Source organism: Lates calcarifer, linkage group LG15 (assembly GCF_001640805.2).
Source record: "Lates calcarifer isolate ASB-BC8 linkage group LG15, TLL_Latcal_v3, whole genome shotgun sequence".
Classification (NCBI taxonomy): domain Eukaryota; kingdom Metazoa; phylum Chordata; class Actinopteri; family Centropomidae; genus Lates; species Lates calcarifer.
This window is the reverse complement of record NC_066847.1, coordinates 7,564,365-7,579,911: the sequence shown is the minus strand read 5'-3', so window position 1 is coordinate 7,579,911 and position 15,547 is coordinate 7,564,365. Positions and strand designations below refer to the sequence as shown.

The 15,547-nt window shown below is 40.1% G+C and overlaps 3 protein-coding genes across 4 annotated transcripts; 1 reads left to right on the top strand and 2 right to left on the bottom strand.

Annotated features, from left to right (window-relative positions):
• Window positions 1-35: 35 nt before the first annotated feature.
• On the bottom strand, window positions 36-3,055 carry snip1 (Smad nuclear interacting protein). Its single transcript, XM_018699977.2, has 4 exons — window positions 2,735-3,055; window positions 2,416-2,548; window positions 1,121-1,662; window positions 36-950 (listed from the first exon to the last, which is right to left on the bottom strand). The coding sequence occupies exons 1-4, from the start codon at window positions 2,887-2,889 to the stop codon at window positions 689-691; spliced, it is 1,092 nt and encodes a 363-aa protein (XP_018555493.1). The 5' UTR covers window positions 2,890-3,055; the 3' UTR covers window positions 36-688.
• Window positions 3,056-3,388: 333 nt separating this feature from the next.
• On the top strand, window positions 3,389-5,856 carry dnali1 (dynein, axonemal, light intermediate chain 1). 2 transcript variants are annotated; one of them, XM_018699978.2, is made up of 6 exons: window positions 3,390-3,622; window positions 4,505-4,641; window positions 4,722-4,891; window positions 5,072-5,250; window positions 5,470-5,634; window positions 5,752-5,856. In XM_018699978.2, the coding sequence occupies exons 1-6, from the start codon at window positions 3,542-3,544 to the stop codon at window positions 5,785-5,787; spliced, it is 768 nt and encodes a 255-aa protein (XP_018555494.1). In that variant the 5' UTR covers window positions 3,390-3,541; the 3' UTR covers window positions 5,788-5,856. The 2 variants fall into 2 exon arrangements, with proteins under 2 accessions (XP_050931897.1, XP_018555494.1); XM_051075940.1 differs by having other exon boundaries at window positions 3,389-3,622; window positions 5,470-5,787.
• Window positions 5,857-5,884: 28 nt separating this feature from the next.
• Window positions 5,885-15,135, bottom strand: gnl2 (guanine nucleotide binding protein-like 2 (nucleolar)). The gene is made up of 16 exons (XM_018699976.2): window positions 14,911-15,135; window positions 14,149-14,233; window positions 13,937-14,031; window positions 13,309-13,448; window positions 11,641-11,825; window positions 11,456-11,522; window positions 11,192-11,350; window positions 10,953-11,066; window positions 9,754-9,882; window positions 8,648-8,752; window positions 8,106-8,264; window positions 7,786-7,893; window positions 7,194-7,669; window positions 6,763-6,845; window positions 6,546-6,625; window positions 5,885-6,381 (listed from the first exon to the last, which is right to left on the bottom strand). The coding sequence occupies exons 1-16, from the start codon at window positions 14,972-14,974 to the stop codon at window positions 6,238-6,240; spliced, it is 2,193 nt and encodes a 730-aa protein (XP_018555492.1). The 5' UTR covers window positions 14,975-15,135; the 3' UTR covers window positions 5,885-6,237.
• Between the last annotated feature and the right edge of the window lie 412 nt (window positions 15,136-15,547).

Below are 15,547 nucleotides of genomic sequence, written 5' to 3'. Positions count from 1 at the left end.
GATGAGGTGTCTACATTAAAACTCTTGAGACAATAGAAATTTCCGTCTTTATTTACAGTACAAAAATGGAAATTTACTATGAATGCTGTGGGCCTATGAACAGACAAAAATAAAAGGGGGAAGTCTTTAAATACACACAACATCAACTATTTTCCCTGCACTACAAAGCAAAAAAGGCAAGATCATTACATGTTGTATGTATGTTTACTCTGACAATAAGCAAAGCTTATCAAACATGAAACTTAAGTTCACATTCCACATTATCATGTACATTGACATATACAGCCTGGACTTTGACAAGAGACCAGTCTTCAGGTATACTTTGTACTCAGTGCTGTGATCCAAAAATATAAAATGAACTATTGTATATAGCAAGATATCGTTATCTGGCACTGAGCACTTTTTATTATGAGCACTGTCAGATGAGAGATCAGTCATGCATTACACAGACATTGCACAAACAACCTGAGAGTAGGAAGTCTTCTTTGAGACAGTTGTGGCAGGTTTAAGCAATAGTTCAGTAATTACAGAATACACAAACCAGCCTTGTTCCATCATTCTAATAAAGTCCCACATTTACCAGTTTAGGTCGTTGTTCCACTCCCTGCAGAAACTGATGTTTGTTGAACATTTATGATGATGTAATCTAACCTGAAAGAACTTAGGCAATACAGTTTCTGGGATAAATTTACTCGTCGAGGCCCTCATCCTCCTCCTCCTCCTCCTGCTGCTTGGCGTCCACCTCGCTTGTGTCGGAGAACTCATGCAGGAGGACGTACTCGCGGCTGCTGAAGCCAAACTTGAGAACGTCTTTTTCTTTGAGCTCATAGTAGCGCTGGGGATCGATGCGCTGGTTGTTCAGGTAGGTGCCATTGCCAGAACCCAGGTCAATGATGTAAGGCCTTACCCTGCGGCCGGTGGTGCCATCTGCACGTTTAAACTCCACCAGTCTGGAGAAACACAGACACAATGGTAGATATGTTTACTTAAAGAGCAAGAAACTCATCCAAGTATATAAAAAACACTGTTAAAAATTACTACTAAATTACACTAATTAAAACTATCACTATTTCAAAACATACCAAAGTAAAACACCTTAGCTGATGATTGTTATTCTTACCTATACTGGAATACTGCATGTTGCTTGGAGCAGGATGGATGGTCGATGGGGATATCAGCAATTCTTCTCTGTCGCCCGAGTAAATAGGCACTCTGTCTGTGAATGTACATGACTGGAAGGGGTTCATCATTCTTGAAAGGGTACAGTCGCCATCTGCGCTTAGGAATGCGAGCCTCAGGTGGCTCGTTGTACTTGATAACCACCCCTCGGAATGTGTTGGTATCTTCTGTGAGTGCCCCTGACAGTTCAAAGTTGGGCATCTCCTTCTCAACAGGAGGAGCATCTTTGTCATCCCTCCCTCCCTCGGACTGTCCAAAATCATGTTCTTGGTTCTCTTCACGCCGCTGGTGGTTTTCCCTGCGCCGCTCATTGTGCTGCTGTCGCTCAGCTTGTTGGGAGGTGAGCGCCTCTCGTTCTCTGTGTCGGTCTCCGCCACGGTCTCTCTCCCGTGGTCTGTCTGTTTCCCACCTGCTCCGCCTCTCCTCTGGCTGGTCGTTTCTCCTCCTCCGCTCATCACCGCTAGTGCGATGCTCATCCCGCTCCTGTGATATATTTGGAAAGGCAGTTAAAGAAAGGAAGATTATTAGCCCAGGATAAACTCATACAACTGATAACACTGAAAAGTGGTTATTTTTATGACACTGCTGACTGTGTTGCTACTATTTTATATATGCCATGGCAAGTAACTGTAACTCAGCAAAAGCATTCTGTGAAAATACACCATTTCAAACTGATAATCACCATTATACTTATAGATAATAACCCCACATAGAAAGCTGTAAATATCTTTATAGTAGCATATACAGGGATACAGAATATACAGGGATACAGGGATAGAGGGATCAATAAAGTCCATCTAAGTCTAAGTCTATACAGTCCCTGCACACTAAAACCATAGCCTCTCAAATCCAGACCACATTTGACTGACAAAACCATAAAAATCGTCTTCTGTGTACTTATTTATTTTTCCAAAGTTACTAATTTGGCACCAACAGTCTTTAATTCATAACATGCCACTGGTCTGAGCGTTAGATACAAATAGCCATTGTTATACCTGTGACCAAATGGCTTTAAGTCAATGAGAGGTGAAACACAGGTGGCACACTGACATAATACCGTACAAAATGCCAGTGCAGCAGAAGCAACAGCAGCAGATAAAGGTGCTAATAATCTACCATGTGAAATCCGTTTAAGAATGTTGACTACTTTTTAGGCGACATCCCTCAGCAAAAACAGTGATTCTCGGTCATTCTTAGCAAGCTCTACTGCAACCAACTGATTAAAAACCTAATCACCCGCTTTATTTTGGCATCAGAACCACGATGGGGACTGCGACTTCTCCTGTTTCTGGGAGATCTGCTGCCTCCTTGTCTGGCGGGAGAGGTTTCTCTTCTGCCCGGTGAGCGGTCCCTTGTCCTGGCAGGAGACCTAAATGAAGAAAACGAAGCCTCTTAAATTGCGTTAAGATGCAGCTACTATAGGCTGTAGCTATGTGTGTTAAAGGCCAACGGACAAAATAATTACTTTAGCAAATAGGAGCTCACAGGCAAACAAGGTAAATAACATACAAAAAGCGGCAAAAGCGAGATGATACGGTGACAATATCCTTTATACCTGCTTGTTCTTCTCCTCTGTGGACTTGAGTTGCCGCTGGATCTCGACCTGGAGCGGCGTGATCTCTGTGGCCTAGCAGGGCTCAGCTTCTCCTGCTTTATCTTAAGCTCCCGCTCCGGAGATTCTCTTCTCCTGTGCCGCTTTTCTTTGGCCATTTTAAAGTATTTGTACCGATTCTATCGCTAATGTGGCTAAATATACATTGCCGACCCCACAAAAATTGAAACAAAACAAAGGAAAACTCCAAAAAATGTAGCGCTTACAAAGTTCGACTGTTGTAATCAGATCACGCACTTCCGTTTCACGTGGTACGTCGAGAATTTATCTCGGCATTGTCGCTGTGCTTTTTCCACTTTGGTTCCGCCATGGTTGCGTCTCTCATTTCACCTAATCTTGAATAAACCCTGAGTTGTTTAAAATGAATAAAAGAGGAGAAGGAACATAAAAAAATACGACGAATAGTTCCCTTAAAACACACAAAGCACATTGTGAGTCGTAAAAAAGACGTAAAAATTAAGATTATACCAGGTGCAAACCCATCAGCGTGTGTTCTTTTGTTGTGTCTATTAAATATACATGAATGAAATGCGTATGACAATGGTAAGAAAAACTACATAATTAACCAAATTGTTGATTCCACTCGGACGAACTAAAATGGAACGCCGGGACGCTGTTGCTGTGACAACGCAAACAGAACACCAACTTTTTGTCAGCAAGTGCACCGATATTTTTTTTAACGGAAGCCCAAACCAAGAAGCTTCTGGATTTAGTGTTTAGCTTCAATACTATTTTTCATAGTAAAACACAATGATTCCACCAGCCGAGTCTCTCCTGAAATACAATAATCCAGTTTTGGTCAGCAAATGCACAGACAGAAAATCGCCAAAGGTGAGTTTACCAAGTAACACCTACCGAGTTTAGTCAACGGTACCTGATCAAAGCAGCGTTGGATGGAGGACTGAAGTGGTGGAGGGCACAGGAGAAGGAAATCGGGAAATATACACAAAAGAGAATAGAATAGGTTATTTACAAACTCTTTACCGATGTATACTTATGTGTGGCAAATACACCAGCCTGGCAGGTATTTTTTAAATAGCTAATGTGTGTGTGCTTTTAAATATATACAATGCTGTGGAAAAAGTGTTGGGCACCTGTGGGAAATTGACGTAAAGCGAGGATAATTTCAAAAATAATACGACAAATAGTTAACTTCTCACACACAAGTGCAATGAACAGAAAAAAACAAATCAAATATTTGGTGTGACCACTCAATGAGGTGTATGCTTCAGTTTAAAGGTTACCAAGCCAGAGAGATTGGGAGCCTATGCCTTAGACAAGTAACACTTGTGTTCACTTTTAATGTTTATTGTTATACAGTTTAGTATTTTATAGCAACAAGCATTAAAGTGTGATATGTTAATTCTTGACAAAGACAATTGCAGCTATAAAAAATTGTCAGGCAGCTATTGCCCGTGTGGCAACATCAACATGACAACATCTGTAAGACTGGTCTGCTGCTGTGTCAGTCTTTTCTCATACTTAACACAACTTAGGTGTGGAAGAGGTCTGTCAGTGACTGACCACCTCCCCCTTGTGGAGAATCTGTAGCCTGCTAAATGTGAATGAGACTTAATGTATTGAGTTAGATTACAGATCTGTAAGGTGAAGAAATAAATAAATAATCAGCTATTTAAAAAATATTTACTTAGGATAGTTAGCATTAAGTGCTTGCAATATACTACGTGCAACATAGTATATTTTTCACTGCAGGGGCGCCCTCTAAGAGTGAGCCCTCAGCAGCCTGTTGACTCTGGCCCTGTTCCACCACCTCCTAAACCAAAGTCAGCCTCCACTGAGGCCACCAAGCAGGAAAATGAGGAGATCCTGAATGCCATCCTTCCACCCAGGTATAGCTTTCCCCATCTACAATATATTGCTCAGCACATTTAATCCACTTTGTCATTTATATCACCTTCTGCTATTGCAGGGAATGGATGGAGGGGAACCAGCTGTGGGTGCAGCAAGTGTCCAGTGCACCTTGTACAAGAGCAGATGTTGTGAACCTAGAGGAACTCTTAGACACGAAGCTGCAGCAAAGGCAGGCCAGAGAAACAGGCATCTGTCCTGTCCGCAGGGAGCTCTATTCCCAGTGCTTTGGTAAAGAGGAGGCTCAGATACTGTAGTCACTCTAGTTATAATAATGGAAGATACATACATAGCTAAAGAATATGGATTACAGCTTGTTCTGAGATGCATATGGCTAGATTTTTTTTATCTTTATCAGGCACATTTTAACCACTAACATTAATTATTATTATCCTATTAAATTTCTCGAAGATGAGCTGATCCGACAGGTGACTATCAACTGTGCTGAGAGAGGTCTGCTGCTGTTGCGAGTTAGAGATGAGATTCAAATGACTATTGCTGCCTACCAGACACTGTATGAGAGCAGCGTGGCATTTGGCATGAGGAAAGCACTGCAGGCTGAGCAGGGCAAGGCTGACATGGAGAAAAGAGTGAGGACATTGAGTTATTTATTTATGCAATTTATAGATAATTGAGGAATCTAGTTTGCTACTCATTTAAATTTATGGGATTACAATTAAGACTGTTCAGTTAGGTGTCCAGCAGAGAGCACCATTACTCTTTAAGAGTTACTGTAAAATAAGGATGGTGGCACTACACTTAACAAAAATGATCCTGTGTGTGTTTGTGTTGTTTTATCACATATTCAGATTTCTGATCTGGAGAATGAAAAGCACGACCTGAAGAAGCAACTGAACGAACAGAAAGCCAAATGTGATGCTGTTGAAAAGAGAGAAAATGAAAGGCGACAGGTGGAGGAAAAGAAGCATGCAGAGGAAATACAGTTCCTGAAGAGAACCAATCAGCAACTCAAGGTGATGTTTCATAAATACATACAAAAGAAAAATGTCTTATTAAGATTGAGCATTAATAGTAGCTGTGTTCCCTGTCTGAAACTTTCTACTGGCCTATTTGTTTTGTTTTTTTTCCAGACACAACTGGAGGGGATCATCACACCAAAGAAATAACTTCAACAAGAAAAAACTGAGTTGCCATTTCCCAGTGCAGAATGTTATTTGTCTTTTGCCTTGTTTCTCAATAACAATTAATGTTAACTTAACTGAGTGTAATTAGCAAATATTTTATTTTTCTTTAACAACCTGACATGACAAGTACAGTTCAAACAATTACTGTAAATTTCTCTTGAACATCAAGAGAGTCATACACTTGTAAATGATGAATGAAATGTCATTCAAAAACAGAGAGGGGCTGAAGGGAAAAGAAAGATGAAAAGGCAAAATAGTCAAAATAGCCTGAGGGACAGTCAGGATAAGGCATCAAGTGGCCAATTAATAAAGGCCATTTAACACTCAGTTAGCATTCACCTTTTATCAACTCTACATTTTCAATAAAAACATGGCCTTGGTGGCTAATTTAAATAAGGATTTATTACATATGTTGTGTTTCATAACTCCAGTCTAGCGCTTTGATCTCTTGGCCTTTTGGCCGTCTGTGGCTGATGCTGGGGCCTTTCTGTTCTTGTTCTTGTTTTTCACATTGTGTGTTTCGTAATAGCGTACGCCAACTTTCTTTGACCTCTTAGCACGATCCATCGCTCTTCTCTGTAGAGATAGACAAAGAGGAAGAGAGTCAGAGAAAACAATTGATGAAGTATTATGCTCCAAAACACCAGAGCTTTCATCTTCATTCCTATTACATCAATAAGAGGAATACACGTCGTCTACTCAGACAGATTGGCCTGTCGAAGAGAACAAACACTGCATACCTGTTTCGAGGTAAGTTTGTCTGGCTGGGTGGACTCCTCATCCTCCTCCGCTTTCCTCTTTTTGCTCCTCTGGTTTGAAGCTGAATTCAAACAAAGATTAACAAATTTGAGGAACAGTACATTAACATACCAGTAAGAAAGCATGCTGATACATCTTCCAAAATATTTTCTACATTTAGCACCATACAAAGTCATGACAAACACGTTGATTGACTACCTTTCTTTTGCGCTTGCTTAGCTGTTGCTGCTTGTTTAGTCTTGAGGTCTGTGAAAGCCTTGTCAGACAGTGCCTTAGGTATCCTGTCCAAAGAGAAGAAAAGAAGTAAATCATTACCCAAAAAAGCAAACAGTTCACTCTGGATGGGAACTAAACAGTAATTAAATTAAGCTCAGTGTAACTGTACAACTGTTATTTGACTTATTTCTTCAGTGTGTCAGCTGAAATTCAACATGGGGAGATTTAGATTAGTACACAATGATGTGCAAAAGTTATGAAAACAGGCCACTGATAGACAGTCAGTCTGGTTAGCGTGGACCAGCTAAAATGCACAGCACCTCTCTGTCTCACAACTTCAAATAACTTAACTGGATAGAAGATGTGAGGACAAAGAAAATATGTAAGTGAGGTTTGGGCGAGAGAAGACTGACCGGATTGCCGAGAAGCGTTTGGATTTGGCCCGGTCCAGGAACTGCTTGTACTTAGCGATCTTCTCATCCAGCTCACGGATTACCTCGCGTGAACTCTTGTTGCCGTTTGCTTTGCCAGTCTGAGCGGTTGTGGGCTCTGAGACCTCAGTTTCTCCATCAGCTGGCTCAACAGTGGTCCCGTCTTCCTCTTCATTCTCCTCTTCCTCACTGTCTTCCTCGTCAGAGCCGGAGAAGTCAGACATGTCCAGGTCTGGCATTTCCACGGGAACAAGGTCCTCCTCGCTGAACTCAGGTGCCACATTAATTTTGCCAAAGTTCTGTCGCACGTTAGCCAGAATCTTCTGGACCTGCTCCTTCTGTCTCTGCTGCCGCTGCTGCTGTTCCTCATGTTCCTCTGACGTGGCGTCAGGATTGTCTGGCTGTTCCTCCTGCACATTCTCTGCTACCTCTGAGGGTCCTTCAACTGGTAATAGCTCCTTGTATTAGAAAAACAGCAGTAACAAAACACAGGTTGACACATAGGGAACAGGTTGGCACGGAGCAAAAAAATAATTAACAAAACAAACAAGTGGAAAACTCAGCAAAATCTCACCTCTGGATCCCCCTCAGGTCCAGGGGGTTTCACAAAGAAGGGGATACGTCCTCTCTGCCAATCGTTCAACACCATTTTGGAGACTGTAGCACGATCTGGCTCACCACCCTGCACAATACCGGGAATACATTGCTCAAGTTTAAGGTTTAAAACTAGTGGTCCATATACACTTTGCTATTTGAATGAAAGTGTACAGCATATAATGCACATAAGCAAAAACCTCACCAGATGTAAGCACTTCATGAAATGGACAATTAAAATACTCTGTTGTGCAAATGAAGCATTTGCAGAATATGTTGGTTAAAAAATTAAAGAGGAACCTTCAGAAGTTTCCCAGTGCGAAATGCCAGCTTCTCAAGAAAGTCTTCAGCAGTGTCCCAGGTTGGGATGCGGTAGGTCTTCTGAATATATTCTGGCTTGGCCCGCTCCAATACTGCCCCAATGTGCTCCTCTGGGTTCCTGATCTTCTCCACTTGAACCTAGTTTAGAAGGGGGAAGAAAAAGGCATGCAATTTAAAATTTGAACCTGCAACCTTTCAGTTACGGGGACTGCATGGCCTACATGGTAAACCTGTGATCCGGAAAAAGGATCTGGAGGATCAGAATCTGAGCTGGTATTAGCATTATGAAGACCAATCCACTTTTAAGTCTTTGTTCATTGCTCGGGAGCTGTCAAAAATGCCACATTAGCAGTTGGTGGATTATTGTACGCAACTGGGATGCTGTTTTTGCAAAGACACATTGCTGTTGAGTTTTTCAGATGCTACTGTTTTTCATTGCTACGAGGAGCACAAATTGTACCAGGGTGGCAGCAGAAGTACATGAGGCAGATACCAAAAAACCTCAACTGCTGAAGACTTACCACTCCTTTCAGGACAATATCAGTTTCACTGTCCTCTGAAGGATAGACAACACCAGGGCAGTCAATGAGGAAGATGCGCCTCATCAATGTGATATACTGCCACACCTAAAATGGAAAAAGACAAATGTTGGGTGCATGGCAAAATCATCATCAAGTTTTATATGTATTATATTGTATTATGTATATTAATTGTTATTCACTGATATGAAAAGATGAGACAAATATGACAAGTGAGCCAGCAAAATGTACTTCTGCCTTCTGTGACTGGTTTATTAGGTAGGGGAATTCTAAAGTAACTATTCACATAAGCATAAATGCACATCCATAAAAAAAATAAATAAATAATAGAGGAATGAGAGTCACACCAGTGCTGCGGATCATGAGCTTGTTTGGATGTCAGTGAAGAGCATCGAGTATGTGGTGAGTATCAAAGACAAGGTGAGAAATACAGGAGTTCTGGCCACAGGCCCATCAGATTCACTGGATAGGTGTGCAAATAAATCTCTCCTCTGTTGTGGTCCAAGTTCACAACTTTCGCAGGCACTGAAAAATAAAAGATATTTCCCCCTTTCTTTCCCCTTGACCCTTCTTTGGACACCCTTGTTCATTTCCAAACAGGATAAGCAGCCCAAGAGAGAGGAAATTAAGGATAAAAATGGTTGTTGTTCTTTTTCTTGGCCCAGTCTCCACTTAGCTTTTCAGTTATATCTTTAAGAACACTGAACTATTTCTGTTGTTGCAGCTATCAACAATTACAGAGTTTAGAAAAGTAACATACATCTTTTCACTTCACATCACCCTCCCACTGAATCAAAGCCACCAGAGAGTGGAGGTACTATTGCTCTGATCATTTCTGTCCATATCCTACTGTCTAGGCCTTTGAGCCACATAGGGCAGAGTTCCATTATATTGGGATGGTCTACATAGGTTTTTCCATCTGAATCTACTGCAAGATGTCTTCAGTGTTAATATAAGCCACAATGTATGCAACTCTGTCAAGATCATGTTAATAATCATTTTAAGAAAATGATAAACTGTAGTTTCTTGTGGAATATTTTATAGGTATGCCTCCTTGCAGCATGGCCAAGGTGACACATGGACATTACCTTTGTTTCTCCAGCAAGGGGTGCCACATTGCAGACCTTCTTAGACCGCAGTGTGTTGATGACTGAACTCTTTCCCACATTAGGGTAGCCAATGAAACCCACACTTATCTGTTTCTTGTCTGTGTGGAGCTGCGGGAGACAAAAAATGAAGTCAGAGTGTTGTGTTTCCTAAACAACAGTCTCAGTCTGTCCTCAGTTCATGGAGGTAATTTTAGATGGGGCTCTGTTGCCATTAGCAATAAAACAAGCAGACTTGTCATTGCTCCAGGACTACAATGTAGTTTGTTCAAAACACATACCAAAGAATATCTGTAAAAGATTTTTTTATGTAAACAAGACAATCATGAATATCTAAAACCTTTTAAAAACAAGAGATATAACTTTTATCCTTTGAGTTTGTCCTGGGAAGTAAACTTGTAAGGTTGTTTTGGAAAAGGTTTTTTGCCTTGTTATCTCCTGACTTCTTGGTGAATGTGATCCAACAGAGAGAAACATTTACAGGGAAAGGAACACACAAGTTTTTCTGTTTTTCCTCATAAAAGCCTCTTTAAATCACAATATTAAATCTAACAAGAACATTCCATTTTAACATCAAACCCTTCTGATTCTTGACCTTTTATATTTCTTTAGTCCCACGTTTTCATAAACACGCTTCATTCCACAGCCACTGAGTCACATTGCATGTTCAGGTTGGTTCAGTTAAAACCTTTTATCACAGTAAATGTAACGTAAGGTCAGTTAGAGATGTAGTTTATAATGTAGTAGATGTTTTGGGAACTATTTTAAAATAAAATACCGATAGGAAAGATTTAACAACGTCTTTTGATTAATGTAGTGATTCAAATATTTACCAAATCATCAAGGTACTTTATCATCACATTGATGCATATATCTAATGATGTCAGTGATGGTGACAAAGCAGCCCTGCTCAATGTTGCTCTCAATAGTCTAATACAGCCAGAGATATTAAAATAATATCTAGCTACCTGAGTACTGTTTATCATAACTAGAGGAATCTTTTACGCTAAGAAATCCATGAGGTGCAATTTGAATATCCAAGACCATAAATGAAACTAAAGAAACAGCTCTGTTGCACATTTAATGGTTGCAGGTTTTCTATAAGTTTGGATCAGTAAACGCTTTAGGCTCATGACAAATCAAACAAGGTCAGACATTTTGAATTTCAGGTATGTGCTTACCTTGCCAAACTGCCTGAGAAGCTGGATGAGAGAGCCCTTACCAAACGAGTTAGTAAGGCTAGCATGGAAAGCAAGAGTGGGGTACTCCTGGGACAAAACAGCAACCCAGCGTTTCTGGTTCAAAGTAAAGGGAAGACAAAAAACATGCCATGTTATGGTTATTTAATACCATGAGATGACAGACACAATCTCTCTCAGTCAAACAGGGAAACAAAGATGACCAGTTGTAAAGATCTTACTGTGACCCAGGTAGGGATGAGATCACACTTGTTTAGCACAAAAATCAGATGTTTCCAGGGTTTCTCCTTCTTCAGATATGTCTCTATGCTTTTGGAGCGTGTTCCCATGGGATCACGGGCATCCAGCACTTGGATAATGACGTCAGATGAGTCAATCACCTATTTCAATCAAACAGTCAGGAATGCAGAATGTCCTCATGACTATTTAGTGTAGTAACTCTACAGTAACATAATGCACAGCAATGATATGAGAATGAATGATACCTTGTAAAGTTCCCCCCAGATCCTCTTGGACTGACCCTTCTTGAAGATTTCCTCACGCACTTCCTCCCTGTTGCAAAATGAGAATTTAGGGGGAATTCCTACCTTTAAATATGAAAATTCTGCAACTTTGCTCCTGACCAGTGAGATGAAGTATATATTGATATAATATCCACTGTGAATTTTACCGGACCCCTGTGTCCTCAGTCACCAGGTCTTTGTCCTTCTCTGCATTGTAGCTCAGGGCTGAGGCCTCAGCCTGCTCTATGAGGTCTGTCATATCCCCCACCATGAGACTGGGCCTTTTCCTCTGAGCTTTAGGTCCAAACGTGGTCTCAAAACCCTCTGTGTCCAGAATGTGCACCTTGGAGTTCTGCAGTTTTAGAGACAGAGAGAAAATGATCAGATCAGGCCGGTGTTACAGCTCTGACCGTTTCTTCCCCTTCAACAGCACTAGCTGACAAATAAAAGTAATTTCTTGAGATGTCTCATTTAAGTTATTGCCCCTGAGTCAAACTACATGACAATACTAAGTCTGAATCTAATACCAGTGTTTTCCTATATAATATACCTTTACTGAGCATATTTAGTCTAAAGTAGGCACCTACAGTAAAATCATTAAAGCCAATCCAATTTAGACAACTTGTACAACTAAATATCTCTGACATTATGGCAGGTTTTCATATGCAGCATAGTGCTCATTAATGTTTTGTATATTATTTGTTGAAAAAAAACAGTGTCAGTGTGGAACTGCTGTGTCATGTTGGTTTGATCAAGAAGAAAAAATTAGCTCAGTATTGTTGTACTAAAACAGGTGGTGCAACAAAAGGAAAGTTTTTTGTCTACATTACATTTACATTACATTTATATTACACCATTTAGGAACAAGATCATTCCACTGGTCAGTCAACCGTCAGATATATTTTACCAAAATCAGCTGATGAAAAGTAATGGAGAAGAAGGGCAGGGTGACTTGTTTCATTACTCTCAGCTCCAGTGTCAGGTAAATTCTGCCTGCCTGCTCAGAGCTGCATGCCTGTCGCAGGAATGCACAACTGAATTGAAGCAGAAGTTGCAGGTGCTATGGCAAGTTAAAACTGAATGTAAGCAGCCCGGCAGGAGAGACACTCTGAAGTGTATTTGGATTTAATAACTGAGCTATGACCAAGATGACAACTTTTTGTCTGTATGAACAACCAGAGTAAATAGTACTGAACAGCCTAATCCCATTCGACTGAAAAAATCCTGAGTCATGTATAGACCCAATACACTGTATTATTTTAATGGAAAGCACAACTAGAAACAACGAATGAAAGAAAAGATAATATACCACATGGCCTGCTTTTCTGGCAACTTGTTAATAATCAGTCATTAAAGTAAGAGAAAACATCATTATCATGAGATGTTTCAAGCTAGATGCTTCACTTCCATGAAGGACTTGGGTAAGAAAAAAAATAAATAAAAAAGACTGAACCAGACCCAGTGATATGTTGGAAGAGAACAAGAAGAACTGGATGTTATTTGGAAGCATATTCGTTTTGGGGTGGAAAAGTTAAACCCTGGCAGAGGGCAACTTTCTCATGCCAAGCACAGTGCCAGTACACAGAGGGTCACAGTGGGGTAGAGTGAGAATTGAATCAGGATTAAAGTGAGGAATCGTGTTCATCTCACCACATAAAATTGCTTAAAACAAGAGGCAAGCTTCTCACCTGCACTGCATGATATCATCAGAGTAAAAAAAAACTCCTATTAAAATTTATAGGTGTTAATTCACACAAACAATGCACTTCCCTTTTCTAGAGTCACAAGGACGGAAAAGTATGATTACAGAAAAGCTTTACATTCTTTATACTCACATGAGCCTTGACTCTATCATGCAAAAGGGACATGGGGAGTTTGCTTTGTCTCATCACCACACGATATGGATCCTTCTGTATTGCTCCCATCTCTTCCTGGAACTTCTGGAGAGATGACTGTTTGATCACACGGGTATTTGCTGAAATAAAGTAGATGAAGATACAAAGCTTTTTAGATCCCATCTTTGATCACATTTATAGCCCCTTGTCTTATTGATTTTCCAGTTTTCCCTCCCATTTACTTATGAGTTATATCAGTTGTATTCAAGGTCTGCAGGTGAATGTTATGTAACAGTCATATGTTATACATCTTCTCCTTTCCACATTGATAAATGCCATCTTGCTAAATGTAACTAAAACAATTGGCACCAATGCATTTAGCACAATGTATATCAAATAAAATATAATATTGCCAACGTGATCTGGTTTTGGTAAGAGTGGTGAGGTAAAATTAAACTTTAAACTTTTATTCAACATGCTGTAAACATTCCTTTGTTCAGTACTACCTTGTTAACACTCACAAGCATAACTCATTCAGAGGTGTAATAGTCAATGCAATCTCCCTCCACAAAGACAGACACTGCTAAAAGACAGACAACATGTACAACAGTAAGGAAGTGTAACTTACCAAACCATTTGATGTTAGGTTCAACTCTGGCTACAGTCCCTGGAGCTACAGTGGACTGGTACTGTAAAGGTTTGATGACTTTTCCACGGCTATTACTGGAAACATAAAAGCAGACTCAGTGTGAACACACCGCTTACTGTTATATTTCACATGCACTTAGAAAACCTTACAGTCAGCAGCTCACAAGAATAATGCAAATCATTGTCAATTACCATCTCTGCTTCTGTCTGTACATATTCAGACGCTTGATAGTGGCTCGGTCCCTCATGTTGTTCCCACCAGCACCTTTGGGTCGATCTGAGAAATACGTGTACAGATACTCAATTGTTTCATCTGTTCAACGAACACACTCTTGTTATCAGAATACACCCAGTTGTCAGTTTATTAGATACACCTAGCTAATATCAACAAAGTTTATTAAAACAGTTCTTCAATAAATGCTACATTCAAAATGATTATAATGTTCATTCTTGAGTTAAAACTGTGTTATAGAGGTATGGCGGTATAGAGGTTGTAATGTGTAGCGCTGTTAACAATTACTCTCTAAAACAGCAGGACTGTTGCATGAGACTATCCTAGTGCCAGCTAAGTTAAAATGGCAACTAGATGTTTTCAAATTACATCAGACCTGCTTTAAGAGACAATTAACAAAATCAGCTGTTTCCAGGCTTAAGGAATAATAAGTTTAAACACCTCTACACTTTCTGTCAAAGCTGAACACTGCAGTGTCAAATTTAAAAGGCCTAACGGTACCACTACAGCGTGTGTTGTAGCAGTAGCTTAAGTTAACTTTTAAGTTAAGTCACCCGAGTTGTGTAATTCATTTTGACACACTGCACATGTAATGTTAGTGACTAGTTTAACTAAGCAAAGGAAAACAATTAATAAATGCGTGCTCAGGAGCACAGAATAACTCGGCTAGCAAAAATTAGCATTAGCTGTAAACAAACGGTGCGGCTAGGAGTTTAGCTCACCAGGGTTGCTGCTGGACGACGAGGGGTTTATGGAGCTTTTCCCCTTGAATCGTGGCTTCACCATTTTGACCGCTTAGTCGGTAAAGCCTAGTACGGACAAAAAAACAATAGAGGCAACTTGAAGGTCTCTGAAAACTGAGGTTTAGTTGCTGTTATTCCCTTCAGCTCGGAACTGTACACCGTACACGTGTTGTACGGTGAAGCAGGAAGGACGTCATCGAGGGAACGACAGCAACAGGAACCAATCGGAGAGCTCCTGTGAGTGCAACCGTACACAGCCTGTCGATATTTGCTACAATAATTGTGAAAAATTAAAAGTGTGTAACATTTCTATGGGCTCATGTGTCAACATCTTAACAGCAATTCATGTAAAATGAAAGCAGGTAAAACTGAGTAAGGTAATTATAAGATTTATTCTAAAATTAAAAGTAGTAAGAATTTATAGATTAAAGACCTTCCTCTAAAAGTAGTTTCATAACTAAAAAACACAAATCATGCATCTGTCATTTTGAAATTCAGACAAGTTGCAAAAATATTTCAGCAGAATCTAGTGCTCAATAACAGTTCTGCATTTTGTGTAAATGTTGCATTGCTATTCTCTTTTTATCCCAGGAGAGGGTGCAACACATTTTCTATT